General features: G+C 40.9%; 3 protein-coding genes and 1 pseudogene across 3 annotated transcripts; 2 read left to right on the forward strand and 2 right to left on the reverse strand.

Annotated features, from left to right (window-relative positions):
• Window positions 1-7384: 7384 nt before the first annotated feature.
• Window positions 7385-8213, reverse strand: LOC26535273 (annotated as a pseudogene).
• Window positions 8214-11179: 2966 nt separating this feature from the next.
• Window positions 11180-12856, forward strand: LOC6530561 (trypsin-1). The gene is made up of 2 exons (XM_002091438.3): window positions 11180-12073; window positions 12164-12856. Exons 1-2 carry the CDS (start codon window positions 11255-11257, stop codon window positions 12479-12481), a joined length of 1137 nt encoding a protein of 378 aa, XP_002091474.1. The 5' UTR covers window positions 11180-11254; the 3' UTR covers window positions 12482-12856.
• A 56-nt stretch (window positions 12857-12912) lies between these two features.
• On the forward strand, window positions 12913-14148 carry LOC6530562 (trypsin-1). The gene has a single exon (XM_002091439.3). The coding sequence runs from the start codon at window positions 13023-13025 to the stop codon at window positions 14115-14117; it is 1095 nt and encodes a 364-aa protein (XP_002091475.1). The 5' UTR covers window positions 12913-13022; the 3' UTR covers window positions 14118-14148.
• A 1341-nt stretch (window positions 14149-15489) lies between these two features.
• Window positions 15490-16031, reverse strand: LOC6530563. Its single transcript, XM_002091440.4, has 2 exons — window positions 15792-16031; window positions 15490-15734 (listed from the first exon to the last, which is right to left on the reverse strand). The coding sequence occupies exons 1-2, from the start codon at window positions 15915-15917 to the stop codon at window positions 15609-15611; spliced, it is 252 nt and encodes an 83-aa protein (XP_002091476.1). The 5' UTR covers window positions 15918-16031; the 3' UTR covers window positions 15490-15608.
• Window positions 16032-17779: the final 1748 nt, after the last annotated feature.

The following is a 17779-nucleotide window of genomic DNA, read 5'->3' on the forward strand; positions in this document are numbered from 1 at the left end:
TTTCCTATCCACATTTTCCAACCATTTATTTTATTCGATCGTGACGTTGGTTTTTAGTTATCACAGTTAACAGGACCCAAAGCCTTTTCTAAATTTATAGATTACTCGTATTCATCGATCACTTTGTAAAGTCGACAACCTGTTGTTTTTTATTTGCTATCGCCATGCAGCTGTCACAACAAACTGCCCGTTAACCCAAACTGCAAGTTGACCAATTTATTTCGCCGCGTCTATCACGTCGCCTAACTCGGCTTACCCCCCACTTACCCCGCTGTTGCCAACTTTTGCTTCGCTGACAGCGACAGCCGCTTTTAAAATCTATTAGTTGGCCAACTGCCGGGCAGCAAGGAAAACAGCAACAAACACTGTAGGAAGCCTGTTTTCAGTGCCAGAGCAAACAAAATTTAATAAACCGCTTGCCGGCTTCCAGTTCGCTGTGAGTTATGTGCCGCAAAATAAATTATTTTCGGGTTTGTCATTTGATTAAAATGTTTGAGCGCCTGGCCAATGGCAAATTAATTGCAGCCCTGTTTCGTGGTCGCTGGGAAATATCCTCATAGTCCTTGTTCAACAAAAAATCAGTTCGCTGCTTAAAACATTTCATTTTATTTCAATTTGGTACATTATGTATTTTAAAATATATTTAAATAGTATGTTTGGGCACAGAAACACTGGGAGATTTTTAATCCGCTGACTTTATGTATTGCACGAGTATCTCCCCTTTGATTTCAAGGGAATTCAATTAATTTCCGCAACAACTCGTTTCTGCCCCAACTGTCACTTCAATTTGCTGGAGGAGATTGCACCATATGTGGACTGCAGAAATGGAGGGCAGGCCACATGAAAAGTAGACAGTGCAACATTCGGGAATCCCACTCGTCATCTTCAGCGTTTCTGGATGTCTGAGGTGCGTACGTGTCTGTGGCATTTTATTAGGTTTCGATGGACTCGCATCGTGTCCAAAGGAAATTAAAATATTTCGAGCGATAAATTCAATTTACTCTCAGCTGAAAGTGAGTACGATTAATGCAGGAACAAATAAATAGATCTTAAAAAGAACTTAACAATCAAATCAACGGTCATTAAATCATATGCATTTACTTCTTAAGCCAAACAGTTAAACCAATTATATTTTTCAGTAACTTCTTAGGTCAAACAGTTAAAGCAAACATATTTATCAATTTAAAGTAAACTAAAGAAACAAAGCTTTCAATAAGGGGAAAAAAACCTACATCTGCCATTTAAGCCAAATCCAGACAATTGAATTTTTTCTGCCACAACACAAATAGAGATAGATCCTTGCATGCGAGATTATTGTTTTATGGAGCCACGGCATTATTTAAATTGAATTTTTACAAAATTAACTTGATTGTGCTACAAAGAGAGGAAAACAGAGTGCACATTTATATTCAATGTTGGTCTCTGGGCTTATGCGATATTTATTTATGGCCGCCAACTTGTTTGTTGTCCCTACGCCCTATTGTCTTCCCCATACACACCGCTCCCCCTTCATTTTCCGCGGAATTGGGCTTTCCCTAACAGCATTGGGCTTATATTTTATTTATTTTCCTACGGATACAATTGAACAATTGATTCGCGTGCATTCGAATTTGTTACAGGGATTTAAATTGAATGATGTATGGTTACGTGGATTCGTTACGGTTTTTTTTTCCACAATTTTTTTTTTGTTAGGGCAGTACATTTTAGAATTAAATTTATGTGTGCGCTCTTCTTTAAAATGTGCGTGAAATTAAATATGCTGGAGCTGCATTTATAAGGTGCTATTATATTATTAGGCTCATGCTGCATATTCTTCGGTCTATTAACTTTTAAGCTTCAACAAATCACGCATACGCAATGTTATCCAACAAATGCCACCAATTTACATTGCATTTGGCAAACGTTTAACAATTTTTGGCGCATCCCGTCTAGTTGGCACCATTTGGTCAGCACCAAAGAGGAGCAAAGTTAAATAAAAACTAAGAGACTGGCGGACTTCGAGAGTACTGTGCCTTAATACCCTGGAAAACAAATAGGGAAACATATACAAAGTACTTTGTATACATAAAATTAAAGCTAATAATAAAGTTGGCATATTTCAAAATATGTAAAGCTTTATAATGAATTATCTTGTTAGGTAAATAGTATTAAACTGTATAGTTCTGAACAACAATGCGAATAGTGACCACCAAAATACCTACTGGTACCCTGTGAAAAAAAATATAGAAAAATGTTTAAAATATATACAAATAAATTAAGCAATCACATGCAATAAAAACGGACTGAACGCAATGCGGAGTGGAATTTTTGTGTGGCGCCGACCAGGGTTGCCAGGCGCCATAGCGACGGGGCCAACAACCCTGGGCATCATCGTTTTCCATTAAATCCCTTTTTTTTCTCCACTTTTTTTGGCGAGAGTTAGATAAATGTAAATAGGAAATGGAATGCATGACTTGCGCTAAAGAAAATGTCTACATTTTTTGCACATCCTTTTTTCGGTTTTTTTTTCTTTTTTGATCTGTTGACCCGGTCAATGGTTCAAATATAGGAGTTAAACAAAATAATTTTGTAGGGATGAGGTGTGAAAAATTGTGTTAGTTGGACACGCGGTCCGACAAAGTCATTTCCTGCCATTTTTATATTTCCATAGAAGGCAAAGCGTACTGTCACGTAAATGCTGCCAGCTTGAGAGAATGCATTATCCACTACTAGCCTTTCGCTCTCTAATAAATGCTATTACACCTGAGCACAAGGACATGTAATGCATTTGGATGGCCGCTTAATTAACCTGCACGTTCTCCTGACCCCCAACTGGTGTCAGCTGCTGCAAATATTTGGCATGTGGCGCCAACGCGCTGCATTCCACTTAATTAGCATTTCCTACATATAAATACCCATTTATACAGAGAGCAGAAAACCATAGAGTTTGCCATTTATCAAGTGAGGGAAATAGTATAACGAGTATGCGAATTTCTTTCAGCGCACTCACAATTTAATGAAATGCAAAACACGCGCAACTTTCAGTTTAGTTCAACCGTTTAGTGCCTAATTTATGTTGGCAAATGATAAAGTAAATGGCAAGCGATTACATGGGGGTCACATGTTTGGATTCACTCGGAACGATAATGGCCCAGTGGGGGACTCCAAGTGACTTCAACTATCCACTAACTATGTATTTTTTGCTAAGGCGACGATTTATTGAACCTGCCGACTTATCAGCGACAACAGAACGGAGCCAAATGGAGCAACCCTCGCACTGAGTCACTTGGTCAAGGCAACCACCCCCAAAAAACAGATCCTGCGGCAAGTGAAGCGCAAACGATGCTGACACTGACACAGATACAGATACAGCTACCAGATACAGATACAGATGCCAGGACTGAAACTAAGGGGGCGGATGGTTAGATTCTGGAAGGAGTTCTGTTGACTGGTGCCAATTTTCCGTTGATTACAACACTCGACTGTTTTTGACCCCGCACCTTGGGTCAACCACTCCGCCCATTTCCAATCGCTTGACAAGGGTCAAGTGAAAGTTTCAACGGGCAACTAAGGCTAAACTGTTTGCCACCCTTTTTGGCCACTCTCTGTCCGCAGCCCCAGTTTATTTGTTTTTAAGTTTAATTTGTTTAGCTGTCGCCAAAGTGAAAGGAAGGTGTAAATACGGCAGAAAGGAAATTGTTCCAAGTGGGTTACACAAGCAGACCTGATTTATTTGGACCGCAACCGAATGGAAAAGACCAGAACTAAGGGAAATCCAACTATCTGTCCATGACATTTTCCTATATTAAAGAGGGAAAATAATAGATTACAGATAAGGTACTTACTTAGAAACCAATGGCAATTTTGGTTTTTCATGATTACAATTACTATTTTATACTCTGTTTTACGTCCAAATTTAATCGTTGCAACTTCCATAAACTCGGCTCCACAAACAGCCTCAACTTTAGTGAGAGACTGCTGCTATATATATCATAACTTGCCGAAAATGTTCCCCAAAAACCCAAAGCTGTGCACTAAATCTTCCACACACAGCAGTTTTGCCGAGTGGGGGGAGCCTGTGGAAAATGGAAATGGAGACAGACTACTGCCCCATCAGGTTTTTGGCATCGCTGCCAAAATCATACATCAATTTGGGGACATTCGTCAGTGCCAGGCCACAAATGTGACATGGACCAGAGGCAGAGGTTTGCGTATGCCACGCGAAATATTTCGGCACATCGAAAGCCAGACGGGAAAATGGAAAATGGGAAATGGGAGGTAGAGGTAGAGGTACATCGCTGCAACATTGTCAAAACAATTAATCATTGATGAAGAAAATGCGCAGGGAACCAGCAAATGGCCGCTTGACTGCCTTATTTGTATCGAAATGTCACATCCCAGACACCGGAGGACAGAATATCATGGCAAAGTCTGGTTTGCATCGTGAATTATGTAGGGGACAAGACCACAAATTAGACAAATTTTCGAATGATTATTTCAACTAGTTGTTTGACAACTAAATTAATTTTCATTCGTCTAACGCCTTTGGGAGATTTCTAAGCTGAATAATGCAAATATCATAGATGCTCCGATGGAAACCCAATTAAATACAGCATTAAATATATTCGATAATTAACCAGGCTTCCTAACCATAATTTCTACTTAATGATTTTCCACAATTAATTCGTATTAACAAGGTGATTTTACGACTTATGCATCAGTAGTGTCCAGTTTACAAATTAAGTATTTGTTCTATTAACTCTACGCTCTCAACGAATAATATATAAAAAACATTTTTTTTTGTACTTAACCCATTGAATTTTCTGCGGTTGGCAAGGAAACGCTTCAATTAACCTGTGGTCGCGGCACAGAGAAATTTATGAATTATTGAAAACAGCAATGAAAGAATATGAAGCTGCAAATAATATTTGTCGCAATTTATGACCACAAACTGTGTCAGTTTTCAAAAAAAAACTTATTTTTATATACTCTTTGAAACGACTATGGTCAGTCACATTTTCTTCGCTTCTGCATTTTAAATTTGTATATTTAAAGAACTATTTCTACATAATTTATAGTTGCCTGCCATATTTTTTGAACTCAAATAAAGAGTATTATTTGTATCATCGTTTTTGCGCAGTTCACGATCTCGTGGTCCCTTGACTCCACTTGCGGCAATTAAATGAAGCGCGGATTAATTTATTGCGGTCTGCAACTTTATTCTTTTGGCTTTAATATGTACATATTAAATAATACACTAGTTTTTAAACACGCATAGTTAAAATTAAGGAAATAATTTATTAAATAGCAAAGGCACAGCTTTGCTTCTGATTTATCTGTAAGAAGAACTGGAAAACAGGCTTGCGTTCCCTTTGATTAGCCGCATTTGTAGAATAATTATTGGCCATTTTGGATCGTTTGATTATTCAATTTTTACGTAATTTAAATATGTCAACAAAAAAGATTTTATGGCACCGATTTATTTATTTCTTCTCTCCCCCATTTCATGTAATAACGGGTCAGATTTGATGGCTTATTTACGACTACATTCCCATAAAATTAATGAGTCGTTATGGGAGCATAAAATATGCAATTGATTGAAACGAGGGCAACTTCCCGATCGTAAGCCAAAAAAAATCTGAATCACCTGTCGCCAGCATACAAATTGTATATTTTTATTTATTTTTTTCGTTTTCTGTCTCAAGTTTGGGAATGGGAACGGTGATCATCGGCGAGTTACAAGAGCATTTAAAAATTCCATTTAATGTTCCCATACCAATACCAATTTCCATTCTGAAGTGCTCGTACCTCCTTGATTTTTTATGTTTGCTCTTCATGATGGTCAAACAAGCTCTCAAAGTGCTTAAACATGTAACGCCTTTGGTGCCCATCTTTGGGCAAATAGAAGACTCCACATAGACGTGGCTAATTGGTTTTATAGTGAGTTGAAATTAATTAAAATGTAATATAGTAAGAAAATAGACGATTACCAATCGAACTATTAAATGCAAGACATATTTTTGTGTAAGTTAAATTCATTGCCAGAGTTTCGTTTGACAAGTATATAATATGGCAAAGCTCTTGAAGTTTTCATTTATTTATAACTTATAGCTGCCAGCTAGTGTGCGACCTGTCTGGAATCGCATTACCCTGTAATTAATCCATTATGGGACCTTGCGTGAGTAGGATCCATTGCATGCCATTCGAGAGTCGCATGCAAATTATTGCAAGTATGTTGAGCATGCCCAAAAAATCATTACACATTTTTAAGCTGTTTTTTGTTCGCTTCATTTTTGTATGAGTCTTTCAACAAGTACAGGTCATAATCGGCGTTTGTGTAAAAAATGAAATCGCGTGCTAGAGTTGCAACCTGAAACTTGAGACTCCGACTGTTGCATGTGCGCCTCAAAAAAGTTTTTCCTTGCGTGAGCTTTGATGCGATTCTACTGATTTTCCAGCCAAGGTGTGGAAACTCTTGATCAGATATTCGTGTCTACTTTCGTGGCCTTCTCTTTTGCAACCAACACCGCCACAGACCACTGAACAGACCTAAAAATAAAAGAAAAAACAAAGAGCTCAGTTTCATTTTCCTTTCGCGAATCCTTTGGGTTGACCGGCAAATGAGAGGTAGCTGTCTGAATGGCCGCAATGAAAAGCGAGTGTGGCGCGCAAATGGAATAACTAATTAAATTTTCAACTGCAAATGAACAGGAGAGCCAGGAGCATTCCGGGATAGTTGAGCTGAGCTGCGTTGAGTTCAGTTGCGTTGCCAGCTTCCCAGTCGGCTAACTACCGGCTTAATTAACTTGGCAGATAAAATTTTATGGCAACCGGGCAACGTGCATAGCAAAACATAATCTATTCGGTGTAATAGCCATTCATGGCTTGAATGGTTGAGTGGCTGAATGGTCGTCGTGGCCCCTAATGGTTGTCTATGCAAATATATATCCTCTGCTTTGCACCCCCAGCTTTCAGCCATTTTATTTTGGCTATAACTGCTTCAGGTTCTCAACATTTTTCAGCTCTTCCGATATTTAAAAATTTTTTTCTTCCTATTTTTTGTAACAACACCTTGCCACGGCACGCGCATAAATCAAAAGAGAAATTTTTTACACGCACCCAACTGTCTGTGAAAAATTTTCCATTTACATGTGCGCTCGATGTTTTGGCGAAAAAGAAGGGGTCAGGTCATGTCAGCCAGCCAACGGCTGCCCAGCAATTTTGTAATTGTTTTTTGCGGCTTGCCACGGGAGTTGTACATCCTTAAAGCCAATGAAATTAAAAGATCCACTCTCCTGAAATTAAATTATCTTTAGAGCAGTCTATTGTGCACAGAAATCGCACATATTTGATTGATTTTGCCAGAAAAACTGAGAAAAATGAATGGCAAAGAAAACACCAAGTGTTTGATTTTAAGTTTATTAACTTTTGTGTTCGCCAATTCCATAGTGTGGTCTTATAGATTAACGTTTGAATCAATCAGGTGTTTTCTGCACATTTCTGAGTCCCTAGTGAAATCGGAGTAACAGCAGTCAAATATGGGATAACCATATCCAAGTTTAGGGTATCCAACTATAGGGTATCTATGTCCATAAAACATATTTGTAATCCGAGTCAAACAGTCTGAGTATGGGGTATCCAAGAACAGGGTATCCAAGCTTAGGTTATCCCAGTTTAGGATATCCAACTATAGGGTATCTATGTCCAATAAACATATTTGGAATTCGAGTCAAACGCAGTCCGATTATGTGGTATCCAATCGTTGGGTATCCAAGCATAGGGAATCCAAGTATAGGGTATCCAAATATAGGGTAGCCGTGTATCCCAGTTTAAGGTATCCCAGTTTAGGGAATCCAAGTGTTGGGTATCTCAGCATATGGAACAAGAACTAATACTATTATCCGAGTAAATCCAATAACTCCAAAATATGTCCGGATCGAAAGGATATTTCTGCGGTGGCCAGGAGCGAGTCCTCGAGAAACGTCATCCTAACCACCTTGGTGATCCAAATATATACACGGATAGCTTTATGTTCTTCGCTCGACTCGCTGACGCCTCCTCTGGCAGTTGGAGCAACTGCAGTTCCGGCAAGATCCATCGCAGCAGCCGCAATCCTGGCAGGTGCAACTTATTCCATATACACCACCACTACCATTGGAGGAAGAGGTTTTTGGGGCACCTTTGGTGTTCCTCGAGGAGGCACTAGTCTCGTTCGGGTACATGGCAAAAGTGACCTGCAAGCAGGTATTAAATTTCAAGTTTTACCTTATAATCTTCTAGGCGTATTTCAACTTACTTGTATAACAAAAACTCAACACAACTGAAAATTTGTAACGCTTACAAGCACTTACACCGAAATCCAAACACAAAAATTCACGAGAAACATAAAACTATCCCATTTAGGTCTGGTGTTCTGTATAAGTGAAGGTGATCTGAGGGTTTTTGGGTTCAGGCGTTCGACAGCTGCTAAATAATATTCCACAGCCTACTAAAACTAAATTATATTTCTTTAGTAACAACCCTTTTAAAGCGACATTCAATGGCCAATAAAAATAATACAGTTGCTTACCACGGAAGTTCCATTTACCTATTTTGATTAATTTTCTCGCCATAATCACTCTTTATAGACCAAGCTTGGGAGTGGCAATTTGGCATCATAATCGATTCATATACCCCCAATTTATCACATCCACCCATCCTTGGTGACATGCCATGGACATACATAGTACATTGTACCTGCCGGCTGTAATTGGCCGAGCATGAGCTTGGACTTGTTTAATGAGCGCTTAGTAGTAGTTGGCAACATCTAATGTGCATATTACAATGCCAATTAACATATTTTGCTCGCCAGAGCCAATCTGCCCAAGCCAGGTGCTTCAGTGCTTCACTGCCTCAGTGCCTCAGTGGAGGGACAGGCTTTCCCGGCAATCAGTCCCAGAGTCTCACTCTGTTGGTGGTCACGTTTACCGGTGAGTGGGCCTTGCATAATTGCGTCGCCAAGTGCAGGTCCCTTCCTCGGGATCGTAAATAACCCCACTCCCATTTAACATATAGATGTGCTGCTCAGCTCACCTCACCACACACATGCAACTTGTTTGGCCGTTTTTTATTTCTCATTTTTTCCGTATTTTTCATTCGGTTTTGTCTAGCCGGGGCATTATGCAAATGGCACTTTGTTTTAACTGCGTGCACTGCGGTTGGGCAATGGATCTGACCATGCCTTTGATGGCTGCCCACCAGTGATGCTAACGATCTATTAAAATAAAAGCGAAAAATCAGGTGGAATTCAATTAAATGCCGGCGCTAAATTGGAATATTGTATCATGGTTTGTTTTATCAATGCAGGATAACAAACTCTGCATACCAAAGCGAATTTTCTAAACAATTTTGCATATTATTATAATCATGATTTTATTACTATTTCATTTTTTATAGATTTATTTTCCATTTCAAATTTTTGCATTACCTATTCACGTGAATATACTTTTAAGTACACAAAGCTGGAATACCTATTCATTTCCGAATAGTTACAATATGCATCTCTAGTGCCCAGAGTCCGCTGAACTGACATTAGTTCGTCATCATCATCATCCACAATCCCATGCCCCCATCCAAGCCTGACTGCAACTCCATGTAACTCCACTCGAACTGCATCTGCCTCCAACATTACGCGGACAATTAATATGCCAAGTGTTATGTGTGCGCATACTAATGACTCCTCGGGTAGACCTCTGCCGATGCTCCCTGCCTTCTTTCAGAGCAGTCCCTCCTCCTGTCCCTCCTCCATCCATCGACCATCCATCAATGGCCGGTCATCCAAGTGGCGCAGGCGCAACGGCGCCGCCTCCACAGCCCTACAAGTTGCTTTTAATGATCCCGTGGGTTGAGGGCTACTTAAGCCCATGACCAATATGACTCACGACTGCAGTGGACACGTGCGAATGCCACAAGTCGGCTGCATCGTTAATCTCAGCTGGAAGGAAAGTCCATCCTGACAGCTTCATGTCTTTGGGGTGGATATTTTTGGTTTTACGACAATTGCTCTTCTCATTTTAAAGCTAAAAGGGTAATTAATGCCGGAATTCAACTAAACAAGGCTTCCCAAAGAAAACTGTTATCTTTAAAATTATTGGATTTCAGCTAATTAATCTTTGCATACAATTCATCTTTGCAATCTAATAAAAGAAACTATTTAATCTTTGAATAACAAGGAAATCGCATATAAGAACCTATTTAAAATCAATATAAAAATAAATGGCCATATTTAAATTACCGAATAAAACTTGACTCCATTTGGAATTCTCTTTATGTAAGATCATAGTTCTTAACCCACATATCACCCTGTTTATAAAAACGCTCCAAGCTCGATGAGTTGGCCAAATTGGCAAAGCCAACCACGTAAACGGTGTAAATGTAAACAGTGCCACAAATTTATTGTTGTCAGTGGCATTGTTGCTGTTTTTATTGTCAGCTGTTATAGCTGTCCACACACACACACAAAAAAAAAAAACACGGAACCAGCCGACCCACAAAATCGCCGAGAAGTAGCCCCCAATAATATAAATCAAAAGAAAGTAAAATTACGATGCGTCGCCAAGCGATCGATTGGATGGAAAAGAGGCAAAAAATTCATTTCAATAAGTTTGATGCGAGAAAAAAACTTTCGCTACTTCAGTGGCGCAAATTACAACAAAAAGGCCAACATTTGTGGATGAGTGGCTCCGATTCTGTGGTGTGGGTTACTTGCCAGCCAACCGAGTGAAGTATCATGGTCAAGTGGTAGTGGATAGTGTATAGTGTGGATGCCCTGAGGCGCCCACGCATGCGCAGAATACAAATGCAAATTTAAGGGGAGTGCGAGAATGCACCGCGAGAAATTCTGACCCAGTTTGGGTAGGTGTATTCCCAAAATAAAATGATTAAAAAATATGCTACATGTATCAACATTTCCATTAATAGAAACTTCATTATTTCTGTAAACTACGGTATGAGTATCGATATTTTGTTATAGTGTATATACTCATTCAATTGATAAAATGTTCTATATGAAAAGATTCTTTTTTATAATAAGCTTAATAAAACTAAAATAAAGGCTGGGTTTCTCTCTGTGTGGATCGGATTGGCAAAGTGGACGTGCCACCGGCCAGAACCACTTTTTTTTGGGTGAAATGCCGCTTTCAAATGCTGGCCAAGCGGCTGGGCGATCAGTTCGCCGAGAGCCACGCGAGTGAATCGGTGGTGTCGCTGTGGAGAAAGCCGGAAAAAGTCTAGAGAAATGAATCGAGCCTGGTTGTGTCTGCTGATCTGCCTGGCCTTGAGCTGCGTTCCACGGCTATCAGTAGCCCAGGATCAATCAGCAGCCCAGAATCATGCATCGAACCAAACGACAGCGAATCCCCTGCTGAAACAATCGCAGAACACATTCATACAATGGGTTCTCTCACTTCTGCCACAACGTCCCGGTGCCTCTGACTCGGAAAATGCCACTCTGGCCACCTTGAGCAGCAGCTCCATGATGCCGGACGCGGCATCTACCACATCCACCACCACACCAGCGCCATCATCCAGCACCACTACAACGCGGAGGGCAACCACTCCGGCACCACCCACCTTGAATCCGCCGAGGAATTGCAGTGATTGTGTCTGCGGCATAGCCAATATACAGAAGAGAATCGTCGGTGGTCAGGAGACGGAGGTGCATCAGTACCCCTGGGTGGCCATGTTGCTATATGGCGGAAGGTTTTATTGCGCCGCCTCCCTACTCAACGATCAATTCCTCTTGACCGCTTCTCATTGCGTCTATGGTTTCCGCAAGGAAAGAATCTCGGTGAGATTACTGGAACACGATCGCAAGATGTCGCACATGCAAAAGATCGATCGCAAGGTGGCCGAGGTGATCACGCATCCCAAGTATAATGCCCGGAACTATGACAACGATATAGCCATCATCAAGTTGGATGAGCCGGTGGAGTTCAATGAGGTACTCCATCCCGTTTGTATGCCAACGCCGGGCAGAAGTTTTAAGGGCGAAAATGGAATAGTCACTGGCTGGGGAGCACTCAAAGTTGGTGGACCCACTTCCGATACACTTCAGGTAAGCCAATTTAGATTTACCAATAAATAAATAAATATAAATTCCAATATAAATGAATCCCATACATATATTATATTTTCTGTTCTGCAGGAGGTTCAAGTGCCCATTTTGTCGCAGGACGAATGCCGCAAGAGTCGCTATGGCAACAAGATCACGGATAACATGTTGTGTGGAGGATACGACGAGGGTGGTAAGGACTCGTGCCAGGGTGACAGTGGAGGTCCTTTGCACATCGTGGCCAGCGGAACGCGAGAGCATCAGATCGCCGGCGTGGTCTCATGGGGCGAGGGCTGTGCCAAGGCCGGTTATCCTGGCGTCTATGCCAGAGTGAATCGCTATGGTACCTGGATCAAGAACCTCACCAAACAGGCTTGCCTCTGCCAGCAGGAGACCAAGAAGATCAAGTAGCGACCATCTGGCTATTTCTGTATCTATTCATAATTCAATACTCTTGCTTGGGTGGCAATGAATTGCAAATGCAGGCAAATTTTAATTATATCCATACAATGTGATACTTCTAATATCTACTCAGCATACAATAGCACCGTTTGAAAGACAAGTTTTCATCGCAAAAAGCTTGTTGTTTCCAAAAATCACAAGTCGCATATCCCAAGAAACGAACTATTTTCGCCGAAAATAACTTTCCACTTTCTTGGGATATATGCTCCAGAACTTTTTTAACATGTTTGCCACCTTTGCAAGAGTAATTCAACTTCGGCTACGTCGAAGATCCCATTTTCAAGCTGTTTTATATTTATTGATTAAAAGAAAAGTTTCCATTAAGTGCGCTAACCTTTCTTGGGAGCCGGTTTCCTTTCTGATTCGGGATTCTGGTCTAGCCAGTTCTTTGGCTTGGCTGGTACTTCTGGTTCTCATCAGTCTTCTTGCTGAATGTGGCCAGGATTCATTTGGTTAGTTGCCAATTGCCAGTTGGCCAGGTTAGTACACCATGTGTAATTTTCATCTTCTGCTGATTCTTGCCATAGCACTGGGCGATTTCGCCTGGGCCACGCCCTCTTTACGTTCCGCCTCCGAGCCAGAAAAGATTTTAAACAATCTAGCTCAACTAAGGCAGAGTAGCTTTCTGGACTGGATTCAGTCGATCCTGGGACCCGAGGTGCCAGCGGAATGGAGCTCTCCGGCCAAAAGGGAGTGCGCTGAGTGCTCCTGTGGTAACATCAATACCCGTCATCGCATCGTCGGCGGTCAGGAGACGGAGGTACATGAGTATCCGTGGATGATAATGCTCATGTGGTTCGGTAACTTCTATTGCGGCGCCTCGTTGGTTAACGATCAGTACGCCTTGACGGCTGCCCATTGTGTGAATGGCTTCTACCATCGTTTGATCACGGTCCGATTGCTGGAGCATAATCGTCAGGATAGCCACGTCAAGATCGTGGATCGCCGCGTTTCCAGGGTGCTCATCCATCCCAAATACAGCACCAGAAACTTTGACAGTGACATTGCCTTGATTCGTTTTAATGAGCCAGTTCGCCTTGGCATCGATATGCATCCGGTGTGCTTGCCCACTCCAAGCGAGAGTTATGCAGGTCAAACTGCCGTGGTCACCGGTTGGGGAGCTCTGAGTGAAGGAGGACCAGTGTCGGATACCCTCCAAGAGGTGGAGGTACCCATTCTCAGCCAGGAGGAGTGTCGGAATAGCAACTACGGCGAGTCCAAGATTACCGACAACATGATCTGCGCCGGCTACGTGGAGCAGGGCGGCAAGGACTCCTGCCAAGGTGACAGCGGTGGACCCATGCATGTCCTGGGTTCCGGAGACGCTTACCAGCTGGCGGGAATCGTGTCCTGGGGCGAAGGATGTGCCAAGCCGAATGCCCCGGGTGTTTACACGCGAGTGGGCAGCTTCAACGATTGGATTGCCGAGAACACCAAGGATGCCTGCTCCTGTGCCCAGCCAGAAGCTCCTGGAGAGCCAGTCTCCCCGATGAACACCACCGAGCAGGGAGACCAAGAGAACACCACTGCAGATGGGGCCACAGAAGCAGATCCCGTGGTTGTGGAGGCCAATAAGTTGATTTGAAATCGATTTTTTTCTTCGCACAATTTATTGCAAATAAAATCTATTTGGTCACTCAAGAGTTTGTTTATAATATGAAAAAAGGGGATATTAATTAAGTTTTCGTATTAGGTTATAAAGGCAACATCACTTATCTTAAGGTATGGTGCTTCAGAGGGATCTTGAGAATTAACTCAAATTTTCTACTTCCATCTATGATGCCAATTACAAGGCCAGAGATTCCCCGCTAGTATCGCCCCTTGGTGGAGGATAATGAATGAGCTGGCTCCAGCGATCACCGCTTACATGCCGATTTCTCTGAGGTGTTTTACTGCTTATTGTTCCAGTTTTCGGCTTGTTAGCTCCTCCACTCACTCTGCCTCAATTTCCGCCTGTAATCTGCTTGTTTTCAAGTCTACCCTTGGGGCACTCTGCAATTTTTGCCACACGAAATTGCCACTAAATCAAAAAATGCTCATGCAAACAGCTACAACCGCAGACACCTACGCTCGATTTCAGACGACTCTGGGATGGGGGCTTGTGGTCCGCTGTGCCTGCCGATCCCATTGGGATTGGACCATAACCCAAACCCAAACCGAAACCCAGCCCAGACTAAAGTCAGAACATTGATAAATAACTAAATAATAGAATAAGCAGCTACAGAGAGGTGTTAAAACTTTAAAGGCGGCTGAAAGTGAAAAAGTTATAAGGGTATGTCTTTAATGCGAAGTCTCGCATACCCTTTAAAAAGTTATATTTAATTATATTTTCGCTACTTTTCTATTTATATAAGCTGTATATATTTACTGATATATGTAATTATACATTCTGGAAATATATCTAGAAAGCAAAGTCTCGCATACCCTTTAAAATTATTTATTTATGTTTTTGCTACTTTTCTATTTATATAAGCTGTATATATTTACTGATATATGTAATTATACATTCTAGAAAAAATATGACTATAAATAGTAGAAGAATCTATTAAATGCACATCATAATTCTGAATCTTACAACCTGTTGAGAAAATGGAAGTACCCCTTTGAAAGTACATAAAAAAGCACCAAAAATTATGTACAACCTCGAGCGAAGTTTAAATTTGTGCGGGCAAATTGGCTTTTGTGGTAAAAATATTTATTTTTCTCGTGGTGCGTCCCATTCCCCAATTCCTTTTTTCAGCCAGGCGCAAATTTGCTGCAATTGAGCTGGGTTCTGCTTTATTTTATTTTTGGTCTTTTGCACTTTTGTTTTAGCCAGCCGCAGGTTAGAAAAGTTTATTGGGGCGTAAAATTGTTTGATTGAATATTAGCGAGCGGTGCAGCTTTTGAGTTTGCAATGACCCCTTAGCGAAAAACCAAAACAAAAAAAAGAGAAATACTGTCGGACAGTAATGGCATTATAAAACGAAAGGCAAGTAATATATTGGGAACTTTGAGGCATACAACATTGTCCAACATTGATCAGAAAACCGAAAGTTAGTGGGGGCAACTTTGATATATCATGAGATATGGATCATCAGGCGATTCCGGCCGCTTGGAGGGCACTGCCCACCACATTTGTTAGTTTCAAAACGCAGAGTAGCGAGGACACCAGTACTTTCTCGGTTAAAATCAGTACCATGTCGGCAATATTCGCTGCGGGCTAAACGCAATTTCATGCTGATGAGTATTAATATAAACGTTTAACTACGAAACTTACCTCAATAAATGTAATAGTCATACTAAGGGTCTTTTGGGCCAGAATCACGCTGAGACCAATGCAGGTAATCAGACCCATAATTGTTATCAGGGCCAAGGCCTCCACCAGACGAACGGCCACCGGCATTTTTCCGATGGAGCTTCACAAATAACTCGCACCGAAAGTGGGAATTTTGGGATTTTGGGGTTACTTGTGTAATCTATTTTGGAACGGGGTCAAAAATTTTATACGGAATGATTTATTTTTCTAAGCATAACAAGTTTCTATTCTTGTTTATTAATGCTCTGGGCTTTGGGCTTTTATAGAGCCTGAGATCTCGACGCTCACACACTTTTTAAGGAATCTAACTTACCCTTTTACTCTGAGAATACCGCTTATAATTAGCAAACTTAACATCAGTCCCTGTATTGATCCCATATAGATATGCCTCCTATTCAAGCTCTCAAAAGCCGCCGCACAAATTATAGTTTTTCAATCACTTTTTTCTTTCATACGCGACATTTTCCAATTACGCTATGCAAATGCAATTTGTCTGGACTGCGTGCAATTTAGGTTCTCACATAAAGCCCTGCCACGCCCCTTTTTTATTGGAGTCCCGTCCTCCCGCCTCTGTCAGTGATGGGCACTATTTTGTCTGGGCTGGCATAGATTGCATTGAATTATGGCACTAAATGGCTAGACATGTTACATAATTCATTTAGTCGGCACGGGAACAAATTCCATGATATGGAACATGTGTGTCGCTCCATTTTTCAACGTTTCCCCAGCGAACAATGGAGTACGGGATTTATTATTTATTATTTCAGTAGTGTATTTTGCGATATGGCAAATTCAATTAGCGGCAACTGGGACAAAAACTTAATTGATTTCCATGCGCGCATTTTAAACTCAATTGTATTGAAATACTCGGCGCAAGTTGGTTTTTATGAAAATAGTTTTAGTTGCTATCTAGCAAAATTTCGCTGTGCAGCCTTACAAGAAGCCAAGAATAAATATTTACACACGTTGTCTGGGTAGACAGACAGCGGAATGAGCGAAAAGTTTTTGTCGCAAATCCTTGGCAAAGACAGCGCCTTGGGGTGAACATTTGAAATGGCAAAGCCGAAATTAAAATGAAATAAAGTAAAATAAAATATAGCTACTTGCCGAGAGGGACGTCATAGGATTTATGACTAACCATAACATGCCGTCATATTGTATTTACATTTTATTGTGACAGAAGTCACAGACCTGCTATTGAAGTGAGCTGTAAAACTCTACGGGAAATTCTACTGAAATCTCTTTAAAAGCGCTTTTGGAAAATATAAAAGAAGTAAAATAAATTCAAGACCGGAAAGGCCACCTGTTAGTAGAATACAATATATCAGAAACACATTCGCTGTGATATTGAGTGCATGCCACCAAAGTCATTCAATGGAAATAAAATGTCGTCAGCTTGGCAGGATATTCCATCGAATTTGAACGCTTGAATAAATCATTTTTACATTGCCAAAGAAGTTTTCAAATTATTTGTGAAAAGCTTCAATCGGCGCTGGTCAAGGCAACTGCAATGTACAGCATTTTACCAACTTTAAGGCCATGGAACACATGTTTATAAATATTCAGTACCACTCTGCTTTGGGTTTCCAAACGGCAATGAAATAATTTCTAATTCAGCTAACGAAAATTGTTCGAAAAGCTCATTATGATTCCCAACGAGAACCGAACAGCAATTTTCCCAATGTCCTTCGACTTCAATTTTACCAGCTGCCTTTTCTATTTAGCCCATCCATCGTGTCTGGCCAAATGTAAGTCTTTGTAACTGTCTCTGTTGTTTTTATTCCTTTGATTTCATTATTATTTTTATTGCTCCCGACTTTTTGTGTCCAACTGACTGAGTTCGAGCCAAGCAAAAGGCGCATTTTAATTTTATTATTTCTGTTTGGTTTCATTTTGTGCTCTCGCAGTCCACCAAAAAAAACGAAAATAAAAGAATCTATGGCATTCCC

Source organism: Drosophila yakuba, chromosome 2R, assembly GCF_016746365.2.
Source record: "Drosophila yakuba strain Tai18E2 chromosome 2R, Prin_Dyak_Tai18E2_2.1, whole genome shotgun sequence".
NCBI lineage: Eukaryota > Metazoa > Arthropoda > Insecta > Diptera > Drosophilidae > Drosophila > Drosophila yakuba.